The 13,315-nt window shown below is 34.0% G+C and overlaps 1 protein-coding gene and 1 long non-coding RNA gene across 3 annotated transcripts in view; one reads left to right on the top strand and one right to left on the bottom strand.

Moving 5' to 3' along the window:
* LOC127160305 (GTPase IMAP family member 8) overlaps nucleotides 1-13,315 on the bottom strand; it is a 33,683-nt gene that overhangs the window by 11,462 nt on the left and 8,906 nt on the right. The window contains exons 2-3 of one of the 2 annotated variants that reach the window (XM_051102968.1): nucleotides 4,089-4,720; nucleotides 1,136-1,748 (exon numbers count right to left, since the gene is read on the bottom strand). In XM_051102968.1, coding sequence (XP_050958925.1) covers nucleotides 1,136-1,748; nucleotides 4,089-4,720 — 1,245 coding nt within the window. Of the gene's footprint in view, nucleotides 1-1,135; nucleotides 1,757-4,088; nucleotides 4,721-13,315 lie in introns of both variants that reach the window. The other variant, XM_051102967.1, reaches the window with a different exon arrangement.
* Nucleotides 1,181-13,315, top strand: part of LOC127160306 (uncharacterized) — a 29,648-nt gene continuing 17,513 nt past the window's right edge. The window contains exon 1 of the long non-coding RNA XR_007826701.1: nucleotides 1,181-1,318. This is a non-coding gene — a long non-coding RNA (uncharacterized LOC127160306). The remainder of the gene's footprint in view (nucleotides 1,319-13,315) is intronic.

Consider the following 13,315-nt stretch of genomic DNA (forward strand, 5'->3'; position numbering starts at 1 on the left):
TCTCCCGTGTGAGCAGCATCAATCAGATAATGAGTTTTTTTGTTGTTGTTGTTTTATTTACTTTTTTTTTTTTATTATCTTAACTGTTGTGTTTTCGCTAAACTTAAAAAGTACATGCTTGTTTTGACAGATCAGAGATTTAAAAATGGCGCTACCGGAAATGCTCCAGGACTAGACATGAGCAGTAGCATTCCAACGTGCTGGTTATCGTTTACATCCTTGAAATGGTCTATATGCATAATACAGCACTGTGGTTGGATCGTAAGAGTTCATTCTCATAAATACTGAAAAAAGCTCAGAAATATGGTGACAGATGTGTACTCTCCAACCATAGACACCAATCACCACTCCAAATAAATGCATACCCTGTTGAAAAAAACAGCATATGCTGGTTAGGTCGGTCCTGTGCTGGTCCTTAGCTGGTTTAAGATGGACCTGGACCAGCTAAGAACCAGTAAAGAGCAAACATAAACCAGCAAAGTACCAGAACAGTACTGTTTACCTTTTCACTTTTGTACCTTAGGGTACCGCCCCAGTAACTGAATTTTACTTTTTTTTTTTCCTGACAGTGGAATAATAATTAATATGACAACAATCTATTTTTAGTATATTTATACTTAATTGTATTTAAAATATATTTATTTAATGATATTTATTTTTCACTAAGGTACTCTGGCCAATTATGACAAGACTGTTACTAAGATGAAATATTCCATTGTTGATGGAAAATGAGGTTACACTTAATTTTGATAGTCCTCTTTAGACATGCACTTTACTAACTATAAGTAACTTGGCAACTACATGTCAACTAATTCTCATTAATTTACAACTGCATGTCCACTAACTCTTAGAGCAGACTGTTAGCTTAGGTTTAGGGTTAGTAGAACAAGTTGACATATACTTGCAAAGTTTAGAAAAGTGTTAAAAATATTAAGCAGACAGTCTACTAATACTCTAATGACTAGTTGACATGCAGTGGCAAAGTTACTTACTGTTAGCAGAATGTCTAAAGTGGACTATCAAAATAAAGTGTTACCAAAAGTAATAATGAAGCAATGCATGTTTCTGTAATTTTCATTGTCTACATTAAGCAATAATCATAATGGTTCCTAAACTGAGAGTAAAACTCTCTCACCTTCCGACTGAATCTTCTGCATGATTTGATCTTCCAGTGTCTTCAGTTCTTTCTTGTGTTGTTCCTCCAGTTCATGTCTGACTCTGTTCTCTTGAGTTCTCACATACATCTGAACTGAATAGGGTTCAGTCTTCATGTTCTCTATATAATCCAGCAGTTCTGGGATCTGTCTGGAGTTTACAGGTTCCTTTAATCCCATCAGTCTGTACTGACCTCCACAATGGCTGATTAACCTCTGACATTCTGTGTTGGATTGGACTAAATCTGCTGCAAGTCCTTCAACAGAGAGATTAGTGGTAAAGAGCAGAACAAAATGCTCTCTGGAGTCAAATATCTTCTGGATCGTCTCTATTTCTGCTTTGTCTTCATTATTGAGTGGAGCATCAGGAATAACGAGGAGGAAAACATGAACTCCAGGATGACAGAGAGACACACAGTGGAGAGTCTGACGCATCACTTCCTCCTCTGAGAGACGAATCAGAGCTGGAAGCTCCACCAGATTGATCAGACGACCATGAAGATCCACGTCTGATCTTCTGTCTGTCTGCTGCCGGATCAGCTCTGATATGGAGGATTTTAATGTTTCGTCACGCCCACACACAACCAGATTCAGCTTTGACACTGGAAAATGCAGAAAAGATACATTAAACACTCATTTTAAAATTTAAGTAGAAAACACAGAGTCTTTGAATTTGCTGGCATCTGGACTTTGAACTCTCCTGCTAACTGCAATCAAAATAAAAGAAACAGAAAAAGTATATGTTTTGATCGTATTACATCATTGATTTCTATGAAAGGCTAAACATTTGTTTAACTATAACATATCCTTGTTTAGTTTAATTGATGATTTCATGCCCTTTGTATTTAAGTTCCTGTCTGTTCATTTGTTTTTGTTTTTTTGTCGGGTCTACTCATTGTTACATGTGTCATCTCAAGCCTTTTCTGTGGATCTGTCACAATCACAATATTAACAAACTGTAAGCGAGTGTAGTTGTGAGACAAAACACTGCTCATCCGCTCAGTGATGCACACATTGAGAAACCTTATGAAAATGCTCTACACTGTAAAAAATAAAAAACACAATTTGTTGAGTCAGCTTAAAATAATTTGTTATCCTGCTGCCTTAAAATTTTGTTCAGTCAACTAAAATAAGTTTAGTCAATTTAAAATGTTAAGTTGTACTAAGTAACAACTTAGATATTTGGGTTTACTAACAGATGGGTAAGTAACCCAGTTGCCTTAAAATTTTAAGTAGATTCAACTCAAATATCTAAGTTGTCACTTATTATAATTTAACATTCAAAGTTGAATAAACTTTTTTTGAGTTGACTGAAGTTAAAATTTTAAGGCAGCCAGGTTACAATTATTTTAAGTTGGCACAACAAATTGTTTTTACAGTGTAGTTATTGGCGCTGTTTTGTTTAGTTTTTTTGTACAGAATGTTAAAAATAGAATCGCCAAGGGTTGGCTAGCATAAGTTTTTTTTTTTTTTTGCTTTTTTTATTTATTATATTTCCAAATAATGTTTAGAATTGTACAGTACTTTGCAGAGGTTAGGATACTTTGCATGGATAAGGTTGTAAAAATTCTGTCATAATCTATTATTACCCGTCATTTTAATTTTAAGATTTTAATTATAATGACACATTTAGTTGCTTTTATTTTTGTTAACATTTTTATTTTTAATTATGAACCTACAGGACGAGGCTTATGCATTTGAAAAGAACAGATGAACAGATGAGACTGCGTAACTTTTCATGGTTAACACAACACCCTGCACTTACAGCGATTTTAATATATTCTCATTTTTATGAACCAAGATCGATTTGTAAATCTCAATCGATCTTTTGGTCTTTGCTGTTTTCAGTTGATGAATGAACAGAAGCTACATAATGCACCTCCCATCCAAGCTTTGTGTTACTTTTGATATGAAACAAAGTTTTAGATTTCAAATTCTGTCCATTTCATTAGGAAATTCAAGAAATGAATATTGTTTTGCTGCTCTGTAATGTGCCGTGATAGATCGTTGTAGCTTCTGGGTACTGGCCTGTGTAACCTAAACGCATAGGAAAACATTCGTGACAGTTTTGTTTTTGTTCCGGATCCCTGCTCTGCTGCCAGACTGGTGTGCACTCACCACCAACTGGACAGGGGTGAGAATTAATTCAGAATGATGAGATTAAATATGAATATAAAATATAATTTGAACTAAAAATGTTTAAAAAAAAAAAACTTTAATGAGCACTCACCTTTAAAATGTTTGTGCGACTTTGACATATTAGATATTATTTTTAATCTACAACTTAGAGGCTAGCGGTGACTTTTATTTTGGTATCTACAAAAAAAAAATGTTTATTTTAATTTGGTACAACAATTGTTGTTTTAAATTATTGATTTTTCTTTATGCCAAAAGTCATTAGGATATTAAGTAAAAAACATGTTCCATGAAGATATTTTGTAAATTTCCTTCTGTTAATATATCAACTTATTTTTTCATTAGTAATATGCATTGCTAAAAACTTCATTTGGAAAACTTTAAAGTTGATTTTCTCAATATTTATTTATTTATTTATTTTTTATTATTTTTAATTTATTATTATTATTTTTTTATTTCATATTTTTTGCACCCTCAGAATCCAGATTTTCAAATAGTTATATCTCGAACAAACATTGTCCTTTCCTAACAAACCATACATCAATAAGAATTTAGAATGTATACATATAAAAAATAAAAATAAAAAAAAAGTACCTTTGTGACTGGTTTTGTGGTCACACATATTTTTTTTGGTTTTATGCAATTATATTCATAAAAGTAAATGGTAAATGAACATAAGTGTGGTTTAACTGCTCAAATATCTGGAATCACGGTATTTTTAAGACAACAAAACTATGAAGACTTACAAGGGTTTGGGATCTGTGTTAAACTGGATGTGCTTCTTTTTCCCTTTTTCACTTTATGGCTCTCATCAGTGTTTTCATTTTCTGAAAGGTCAGAATCCACAGCTCTGCTGTCTTCTGTGTCCTCTGATGAACCAATCTTTGGTGTTTCTATAGTTGTCTCACAATATTTTCTCTTCCGTGTATTCTCTACCGTTTTGAAAATCTGAGAGAAGATTTTTCTTTTATCCTTAACCTGAACATGTCCTCCTCCACACTCTGCTGTTAACTGCTGAATGAATGTATTGGGTTTCACAGACGTCCTTTTAGCTCTGCGTGTCTGTTCATCAGTGGTGATCACTATCGTGTGTTTAATGGCATCTTCACTGAATAGTTTGAGCAGGTGTTTGACTCTTCTCAGGTCGTCCTCAGTGAAGTGTTTGTGCTGCAGTACGAGTATGAAGACATGAGGTCCTGGATCAGACAGATGGACACACTCTCTCACTGTCTGTGTGATCTGATGATCTGAGATGTTGGTCTGGAGCAGCTGAGGACTGTTGATGATGATCACGTGTCTGTCCTTCAGTCTTCCTGAGACTCTCTCTACAACATCTGGAGGAGCTTCACTCTTAAACACATCTGTCCCTAAGATTAAGTTTCCCACGAGACTGTTTTCAGACACATTCTTCCCCAGCAGAACAATCCTCACTGCAAACAGTCAAATCAGATGTTCAGTATTTACAAAACTCTGTGACAGCATTTAAACATCCATTGTGAGAGAAAAGCAAATAACAAACAGTGGTCAATTTGTGATTTGTCTGGTTTAGAATTTATGTTTCCAGCAATAGATTTAAATTGCAAAAGCGATTTTCTCACACAGCATTTCTTTTTTCTAATACATGCATCTGTACAAAGTCTTAAAGGAGAAGTCCAACGCAAGTCCAAAGCAAAGATTCACAGATAATGTACTCACCCCCTTGTCATTCAAGATGTTCATGTCTTTCTTTCTTCAGTCGTAAAGAAATTATGTTTTTTCAGGAAAACATTTCAGGATTTTTCTCCATATAATGGACTGATATGGTGAGTTTGAACTTCCAAAATGTAGTTTAAATACAGCTTCAAACGATCACAAATGCGGTTGTAAATGATCCCAGCTGAGGAAGAAGGGTCTTATCTAGCACAACGATTGGTTATTTTAATAGAAATAATACAATTTATATACTTTTTAATGTCAAACGCTGTCTTGTCTTTCTCTGTCTGGACTGTTTTTGTTCTGGTTCATGACAGTTAGTGTATGTGGAAAAACTCCCATCTCATGTTTTCCCTCAACTTCAGAATCGTCCTATATCACTGTTTTACCTTTTTTGTTTAGGGTGTTTGATCTTCTTTGCATGTTCACTTTGTATTTTGAAATGATTTTTGAAGTTGAGGGAGAAAATACGATTGGAGTTTTTCGACATACACTAACTGTCTTGAGTCAGAATACACAGTTCAGGGAGAGAAACACAAGACAAGAGTTTGAGATTAAAAATTATATAAATTGTATTTTTTAAAATGAAAATAACTGATGGTTTCGCTAGATAAGACCCTTCTTCCTCAGCTGGGATCATTTACAACTGCATTTGTGATCGTTTGAAGCTGCATTTAAACTGTATTTTGGAAGTTCAAAATCGGGGCACCATATCAGTCCATTATATGGAGAAAAATCCTGAAATGTTTTCCTCAAAAAACAATTTCTTTACGACTGAAGACAGAAAGACATGAACATGTACATTTTGTGTGAATCTTTGTTTTGGAAGTGGACTTCTTTAAACATACCTTTAAGATGTGAAATATTAAATATTGTTAAAAATAGTTCAAATGGATAACTTTATTTCTCTTAATTCAATGGTGCATCATTTTTCTAATATATCTTAACTGAATCTATAAATTAATTTGTGATATGCACAGTAATATGCATCGCTAAAAACTTCAGTTGGATAACTTTAAAGGCGATTTTCTCAGCTGTTTTTGTTTGTTTGTTTTGTTTTTTGTGCCATCAGATTCCAGATGTTTAAATAATATCTCGGCCAAATATTGTCATATCATAACAAACCATACATCAGTGGAAAGCTCATTTATTCAGCTTTGAGATGATGCATAAATCTCAGTTTAAAAAAAAATTACCCTTACGACTGGTTTTGTGGTCCTGGGTCACAAATGATGAATGCCTTAATTTTGTAAATGTTTTTAAGTTGAAGGGGCCCAAGAACCAATTTCTCTCTCTCTCTCATTTCTGATCTACTACTTATTGCCTTTTTTATTAGTAAATGAAGTAACACCCTGAAGATCCAGAGAAAACATGAAAGAGAAAATAAAGAGGGGAAAGAGAAGAAAAGATGAAGAAGAATAGAGAAGAGGGGAGCTGGGAGGGAAGTAAAGGTCTTTTGCTTTTACTCCTTTCCTAAATAGAGTGAGAGAATACGCCCCCTTGAGGACTGTGTTATTTATTTACTTTTTCTGTGAAACAAAAGTTCAGAATAGTTATCACAGTTTAACTGAAAATGACACAAATTACAAACCAAGTATGAAAGAAAAAAAAAACATTATTTCAACGTTATTTCATATTATTAGATTTTTAACAAAAAATAAAAATAAAAATAACCATGGTTTTACTATAGTAAAAGTGTATTGTTGTCTTCCATATTTATAGCATGTTTACTCTACACTATGTAACACTATTTTCAGTTTTCTCCTGTCGATCTGTCTGCCTGATTTGTGTTATTTGATCTGTTTTCATGATTTTTAATATTAATGCATTGCAATGACACTGATGTTGATCTTTTAGTTCTACTCTCACAGTCGATAGCCTTCGTGTGTAGTCTGGAATAAATAAATACATAATAATAAAATAAAAACCACGACATGAAACACAATGAAATTGACATCAACATCAACAAGCGACAGGGGCGGATCTAGAAAATAATTTTTAGGGTGGCAAAGGGGTGGCATGGGGTCTATGAGGGGTGGCAACTCTAAAGAAAGCCCCCATGTGTAGTTTTTGTGGATTTATAGTCTGACATACACAGTTCACTAATATTGCATTACCATTAAGCAATCATCTATAATGTTTACAATGAAAAATAAATAACAACATTTCAATTTCCATCAATAAACAATATAAAAGTCAATAAAATAAAAGTCAATGAACAATATATAAAAAAAAAAAAAAACTATGCAATATTTGTGAACTGTGTATGTCAGACTATAAATCCACAAAAACTTCAACCCATTATACAGTAAATGTTTCTGAGCTTGTATCACTAAAGACAACATGCGATTCTATTAAATTACTACTTAGATGGTATAAATCACATTTTAGTGCAAGTTTAAGATGTTAATGTTGATGATTTAATGTTAATTTCCTAACATAAGAAAGAAATATAATATCAAAGCACTGAAACTGGATCAGTTTTGGAAACAATGTTTGATTTTCTGTTATTAACAGAAGTGTGAATGTCTGTAATCACCCAGAACACACTATCAACCATAAAATCTAGCAACACCACAGCAACTGCATAGCAAGAGCCTAGCAACCACCCAGAATATCCTAGCAACCAACTCGCAACACTTTAGCAAACATCTAGAACATGTAACTGACCAAACGATTTTTGTTTTTAAACAAGTCCTTAGACAAGCCAGCGTAAATTTGTCTTTGTATTCTGAAGTGATTTCACACAATTCAAATACAGCGATAATTCTCCTGCCCAGTGAACACTCATGAGATCAATAACACTAACAAAAAACTCTTATTAGGAATTAATTTGCAACTCAATGTCTATTACAGTATACAACAAAAATTAAATTACAGATTGCTAATTCAGCAATTAACTTTTGGGAAAAAAAATATTTTCATTTTACTACTGTAAAGTAATCCTGCAGCAGATGAAAAACACTAGAAAAGTTCAAATAACAAAGAACTGTATATGAACTTGGTATGCACTACAATACAGTAATAATTTAAATTAAAAATTAAATTCAGCATCCTCTGCACATTTGGCTAAATGTCATTAGAGTATACAGTACTAACTGGTCTCCTGACACAACACTATATCTCTACCCTGGTGAAAAAACAGCATATGCTGGTTAGGTATGTTTTGATGCTGGTTTAAGCTGATCCTTTGCTGATTTTTGCTGGTCATGTTGCTGGTCAAGGACCAGCTTAAACCGGAAACCAAACAATTACGCGATGAATCTCTGACATATTCGGATGGGATCAGATTTCTCAGAGGACTCTCATTTAGCTGAGAAGCAGTAATTATCTGATTCACAAACAAATGTAAAACAATTCGTTAGTGAACTGGACCGCGCTTTGTGTTTTTGACTCAAAACGAACCGGTTCATAAGAGTCATTTGTTAATGAAGTCGAATACACTGAGCGCTGCGTGCGCGTGCAACTTAAAGACGTGATTTTGCCATTATTTACGCTGTCATCGCTGCGGCTGAAAAGTAGCACATGAAACACTGCTTACATTTATATTTTATTCTGGGATAATTCTGGGGTGGCAGGTGGGGTGGCACAGCTTTTCCGCCCCTAAGTGTCTTAACTCCACAGAAATATAGTTTAATACTTAAGCGACATAATTTGTTTAAGATTAGATTAGAAAAAAACATAGCAATATTAATGTCTCGTTTTGTTTCTTTCGATCTTACCTGAATCAAACGCCATTTTCTCACCAACAGCCTGAAATCAAAGGTCAGATTTATTGTAATGATTAAATGGACACATATAAACTCATCTGAGTCACACTGAGGAAGATTTTACGAGCTCAATAACGCCAATAAAACAAGACATGTACACTGTAATGAGATTATACACATTAAATGAGTCTTCCTTGGTATCCAGTAACATTTGGGCTTCATAATACTTGGAAAAAAGTTTGTTTTTAGCATTATACCAAAATAGGGACATGTTTAACTATTATGAATACATATGGGCATATTGTTCACCCTGCTGAAAAAACCAGCTTAAACCAGCTTTAGCTGGTCACCCAAGCTGGTCACCCAAGCTGGTTTTAGAGGGGTTTTGACCACTTTTTTTAGCTGGTCAAGCTGGTTTAAGCTGGTCTTAGCTGGTCAAACTGGTTTTAGCTGGTCAGCCTGGCTGGTCTTAGCTGGTTTTAGCTGGTCAAGCTGGTCTTAGCTGGTTTAAGCTGGTCAAGCTGGTCTTAGCTGGTTTAAGCTGGTCAGCCAGGCTGGTCTTAGCTGGTTTAAGCTGGTCTTAGCTGGTTTAAGCTGGTCAGGCTGGTCTTAGCTGGTTTTAGATGGTCAGCCAGGCTGGTCTTAGCTGGTCAGGCTGGTTTTAGCTGGTTTAAGCTGGTCTTAGCTGGTCAAAATGTTTGTTTAATGATTAATTGATTACATAGTGTCTGCCCCAATTTTCCTGACAAATAATGTGACAAATAAGTAATATGTTTACTTTTAATAATCTGCAGGACCACAAGGAACCATTAAAACAATTTTTTATTTGATCGTACAGCCCGTTTAATAACAAATATTTACAAAATATTTACAAAATAATAATGAATTACAATTACAATTCTAAAACTATATTAACAATTAATGGTGAAGATGAACAATAACAGAATTCTTAACATATTATGCATTCTCATTTTTCTTTTTTTTTATTATATTATATTATTGTATTTTTTTTTTTTTTGGATATGTAATGCCCCACTTGTTTCTCCCTCTTCTCTCTCTCTTCTTTCAGGCTCCTTTTGTTTCCGCCAGTCACTGAAACAGACTTAAAAAATAAATAATTTATTGATTTAAGTAAAACTACTTAAAAAAACAAACTGTAGTGACATGTCTTTATTGCACATTTTCCTTTTTTTTAGATAAAGATAACATTTATATATCCAAATGGAAGTGTGTGTGTGTGTGTGTGTGTATGTGTATATATATATACACACACACACACACACTTCCATTTGGATATTTCTGTAGGTGTTTAATTAATGTAGCTATTTTATTGATAAATGAGTATACATGGATGAATATGAATATGAATATATTAGCATTAACTATTTTTAGCTGTTTTTACCTAAATTGACTATGGTTACAAGGGCTGCCTCCTGAGTTCTGATCATCAATTAACCTATTTGATGTCTATCAAAATTTCATTAGATGCTAGAAAAAACAAAACAAAAAAACACAGGAAGTGGTGAAGTCCATGATGTAATTCTGGCCCTAGGTCTCTATGAACTTGAGGGTGTCAAAAAAAAAAAAAAAAAAAACAGAAACTCTATGCTTGCTTCACAGACATGAAAAATGTATCTATAGAAATGTCTACTTTTAAATAAGCCAGTTAAAATGGAAAACAAATATTTTCAGATTGTTTAATCCATTCAATCAAACATGCACATCCACTGTAGAGATGACAAGTGTTATTGACTTTATCACTGCAGCCAAAAATACAGAAAACACATATTAATGAATTATTATAATGTTAATGCAGTCTTCTTTGCTGTTTTCTTTACCTGACACATTGATAATCATTACTTCTGCCAGTGTTCTGTGGCAAGCTTTGTGTGTGCTTGAGCGCTGATGGACTATAGGCAATTAAAAGTTCATTATTATAAATTATATTATTAATAAGCAATTAGTCGACTAATCTCTTAAAAATAAATGACTACTAGTTGACCAGAAAATTTTAGTCATGGGCAGGCCAAATGGTTACATATAGTGCATGCATGAATTAATAGAAAAATTAGATTACCTCTCAACAAATAGATAACAGAAAACAGAAATCTTACCTAACAATAGAAGTCTTTACTATCAATTTCAGTTTAACACATACTTGTTGGATAAAATTAAAAAAAAAAAAAAACAACAACAACAAAAAAAACATTTTTTATCCATGAAAGTATCCTGAGAAAAGTATCACAGGTTCCAAAAAAAAATTATAATAAATATAATAAATATTTCTATTTTATTCTAAAATTGATAATAAATCAGCATATTACAATGGTTTATAAAGGATCATGTTACACTGGAGTAATGAAAAGACTAGAGTAATGATGCTGAAAATTCAGAAATAAATTACATTTTAAAGTATATTAAAATAGACAAAAAAAAAACAACTATATTTTAAATTGCAATAATATTTCACAACATTACTTTTGTTTAATTTTTCAATTAATTTTCTGTATTTTTGATCAATTAAATGCAGCTTTGATTAACAGAAGACTTATTTTAAAAAAAAAACATAAAAAATTGTACTAATCCCAAACTATTGAACGGCAATGTAGATAATAAAAGAATATAATAAAAGGAAAAAGGAGATCTTGGTATGTGTGTATGTCTTACTTTAGAAATTCCAATGAAAATCCTTCACTTTGCAAAGAAGAGTGGCAACTTGGGTTCACTTCAACCGGTTTCTTCTGTACCATATGCCCTGTTGTTTTAGATGGAACTTTTCCTTTCAACATCTTTGTTCCTCGTAAATACCTACAAATCGGGTTAGGAAACAGACAATATGTAATTCACATTAGTTTTAGCTTTTGAGATATCTGAATCATTCTCGCTTAAAAATCATCTCTCTTCTGGAGTTGAGAAACATCTTCTAACAATCTACATGTAAAATTCAGGTATTCAGATTCTTAGAATGCAACCATTACCTTTGAATGACTCCAAATCTCCGTCTGTCTCCTCCTGGTAAAGTTACTCCGGAGTGAATATATGCTGAGAAAAGGCCAGACAGGAAGATGGGCTGGATTAACTCATTCTTTAAACCAAAGTTAGAAAAAAGCACTACAATCAAACAATTAAGCGAAGTAGCAAGTTATCAAAGGTTCTCGCACATCTCGCTGCTTACGTTAGTCGCTTGAACAGCACCGTTCAGAGTTTATGTGATAGTTTTCATCCTCCGTGACCCGGATGACCGCGAGTTGCGAGACTTAACGCGTTTCATTTCGGCGCCCCTGTTAACAGATGACTGCTTGTGCAAATTTGATTTACATCATAAAATAATCACGAGAAAGTGTGCTGAACAACGCGACGCTCCAGTGAATCACAACTGTTGTCAATGAAGCGTGTAATTATTACAGTAGGAACCCAGAGATTTCCCGCCTATAGCCGCTGTGAGGCCGGGGAATGTGTGAAATCCTCCCGCGACCGCGCTCCTTAAACCCGGCACAAGTCTCCCTCGCGCCCCGCGGACGGAGGATTCGTTAATCTGCGGTTACTGCAAATGTAGACACCTTAATATACTACTACAGTTACCAAGAATGAAAAATTAAAGGTGAAACAAAAAAACTTACCGCTGCTGTGAATCACACAGCAATGTGCTGTACATTTGCGTCAAACCACCACGTGATCCACGTGATCAGATTATGCTTTAAGCATTTCTTGTTAAAGAGATATATATATATACATATATATATATATATATATATATATATATATATATATATATATTGTTTTTTTAACTGCAGGTGGTTGTTATTGTTTCATTTATATTTTGTGTAAAAGTCTAATACCGAAACACTCCTTAAAAATAAAACAGCTGACTATATTTGGTCATACAACTATGGTGAATGTATTTCTTCAGACAATAATTTAATCTGATTTGAGTTCTATGCTGATTTTTTGAGTGCTAACTTGATTTTATGCTATACTTCATACTACAATTTATTTTAGACTCTTCTCAGATATATTATCATTAACAACTAGAATAATTTAAGATGTATCATCTAATCTACCTGATTATGATACTAAACTTACCTTGTATTGAACCTTGTCAGTAAGTGAAACAAACTGATTAATTTGTAATTAGGTCAAATGGACACCAGCTTGGCCAGGCTGGGAGACCAGCTAAAACCAGCTACTTCCATCTTAAACCAGCTAAAACCAGCCTGGCCAGGCTGGGAGACCAACTAAAACCAGCTACTTCCATCTTAAACCAGCTAAAACCAGCCTGGCCAGGCTGGGAGACCAACTAAAACCAGCTACTTCCAACTTAAACCAGCTACTTCCAGCTAAAATCAGCTACTCCCATCTTAAACCAGCTAAGACCAGCTACTTCCAGCTTAAACCAGCTAAGACCAGCTACTTCCAGCTTAAACCAGCTACTTCCAGCCTGGCCAGGCTGGGAGACCAGCTAAAACCAGCTACTTCCAGCTTAAACCAGCTAAAACCAGCCTGGCCAGGCTGGGAGACCAGCTAAGACCAGCTACTTCCAGCTTAAACCAGCTAAGACCAGCTACTTCCAGCTTAAACCAGCTAAAACCAGCTACTTCCAGCTATTTCCATCTTAAACCAGCT

Source organism: Labeo rohita, unplaced genomic scaffold (assembly GCF_022985175.1).
Source record: "Labeo rohita strain BAU-BD-2019 unplaced genomic scaffold, IGBB_LRoh.1.0 scaffold_323, whole genome shotgun sequence".
Classification (NCBI taxonomy): domain Eukaryota; kingdom Metazoa; phylum Chordata; class Actinopteri; order Cypriniformes; family Cyprinidae; genus Labeo; species Labeo rohita.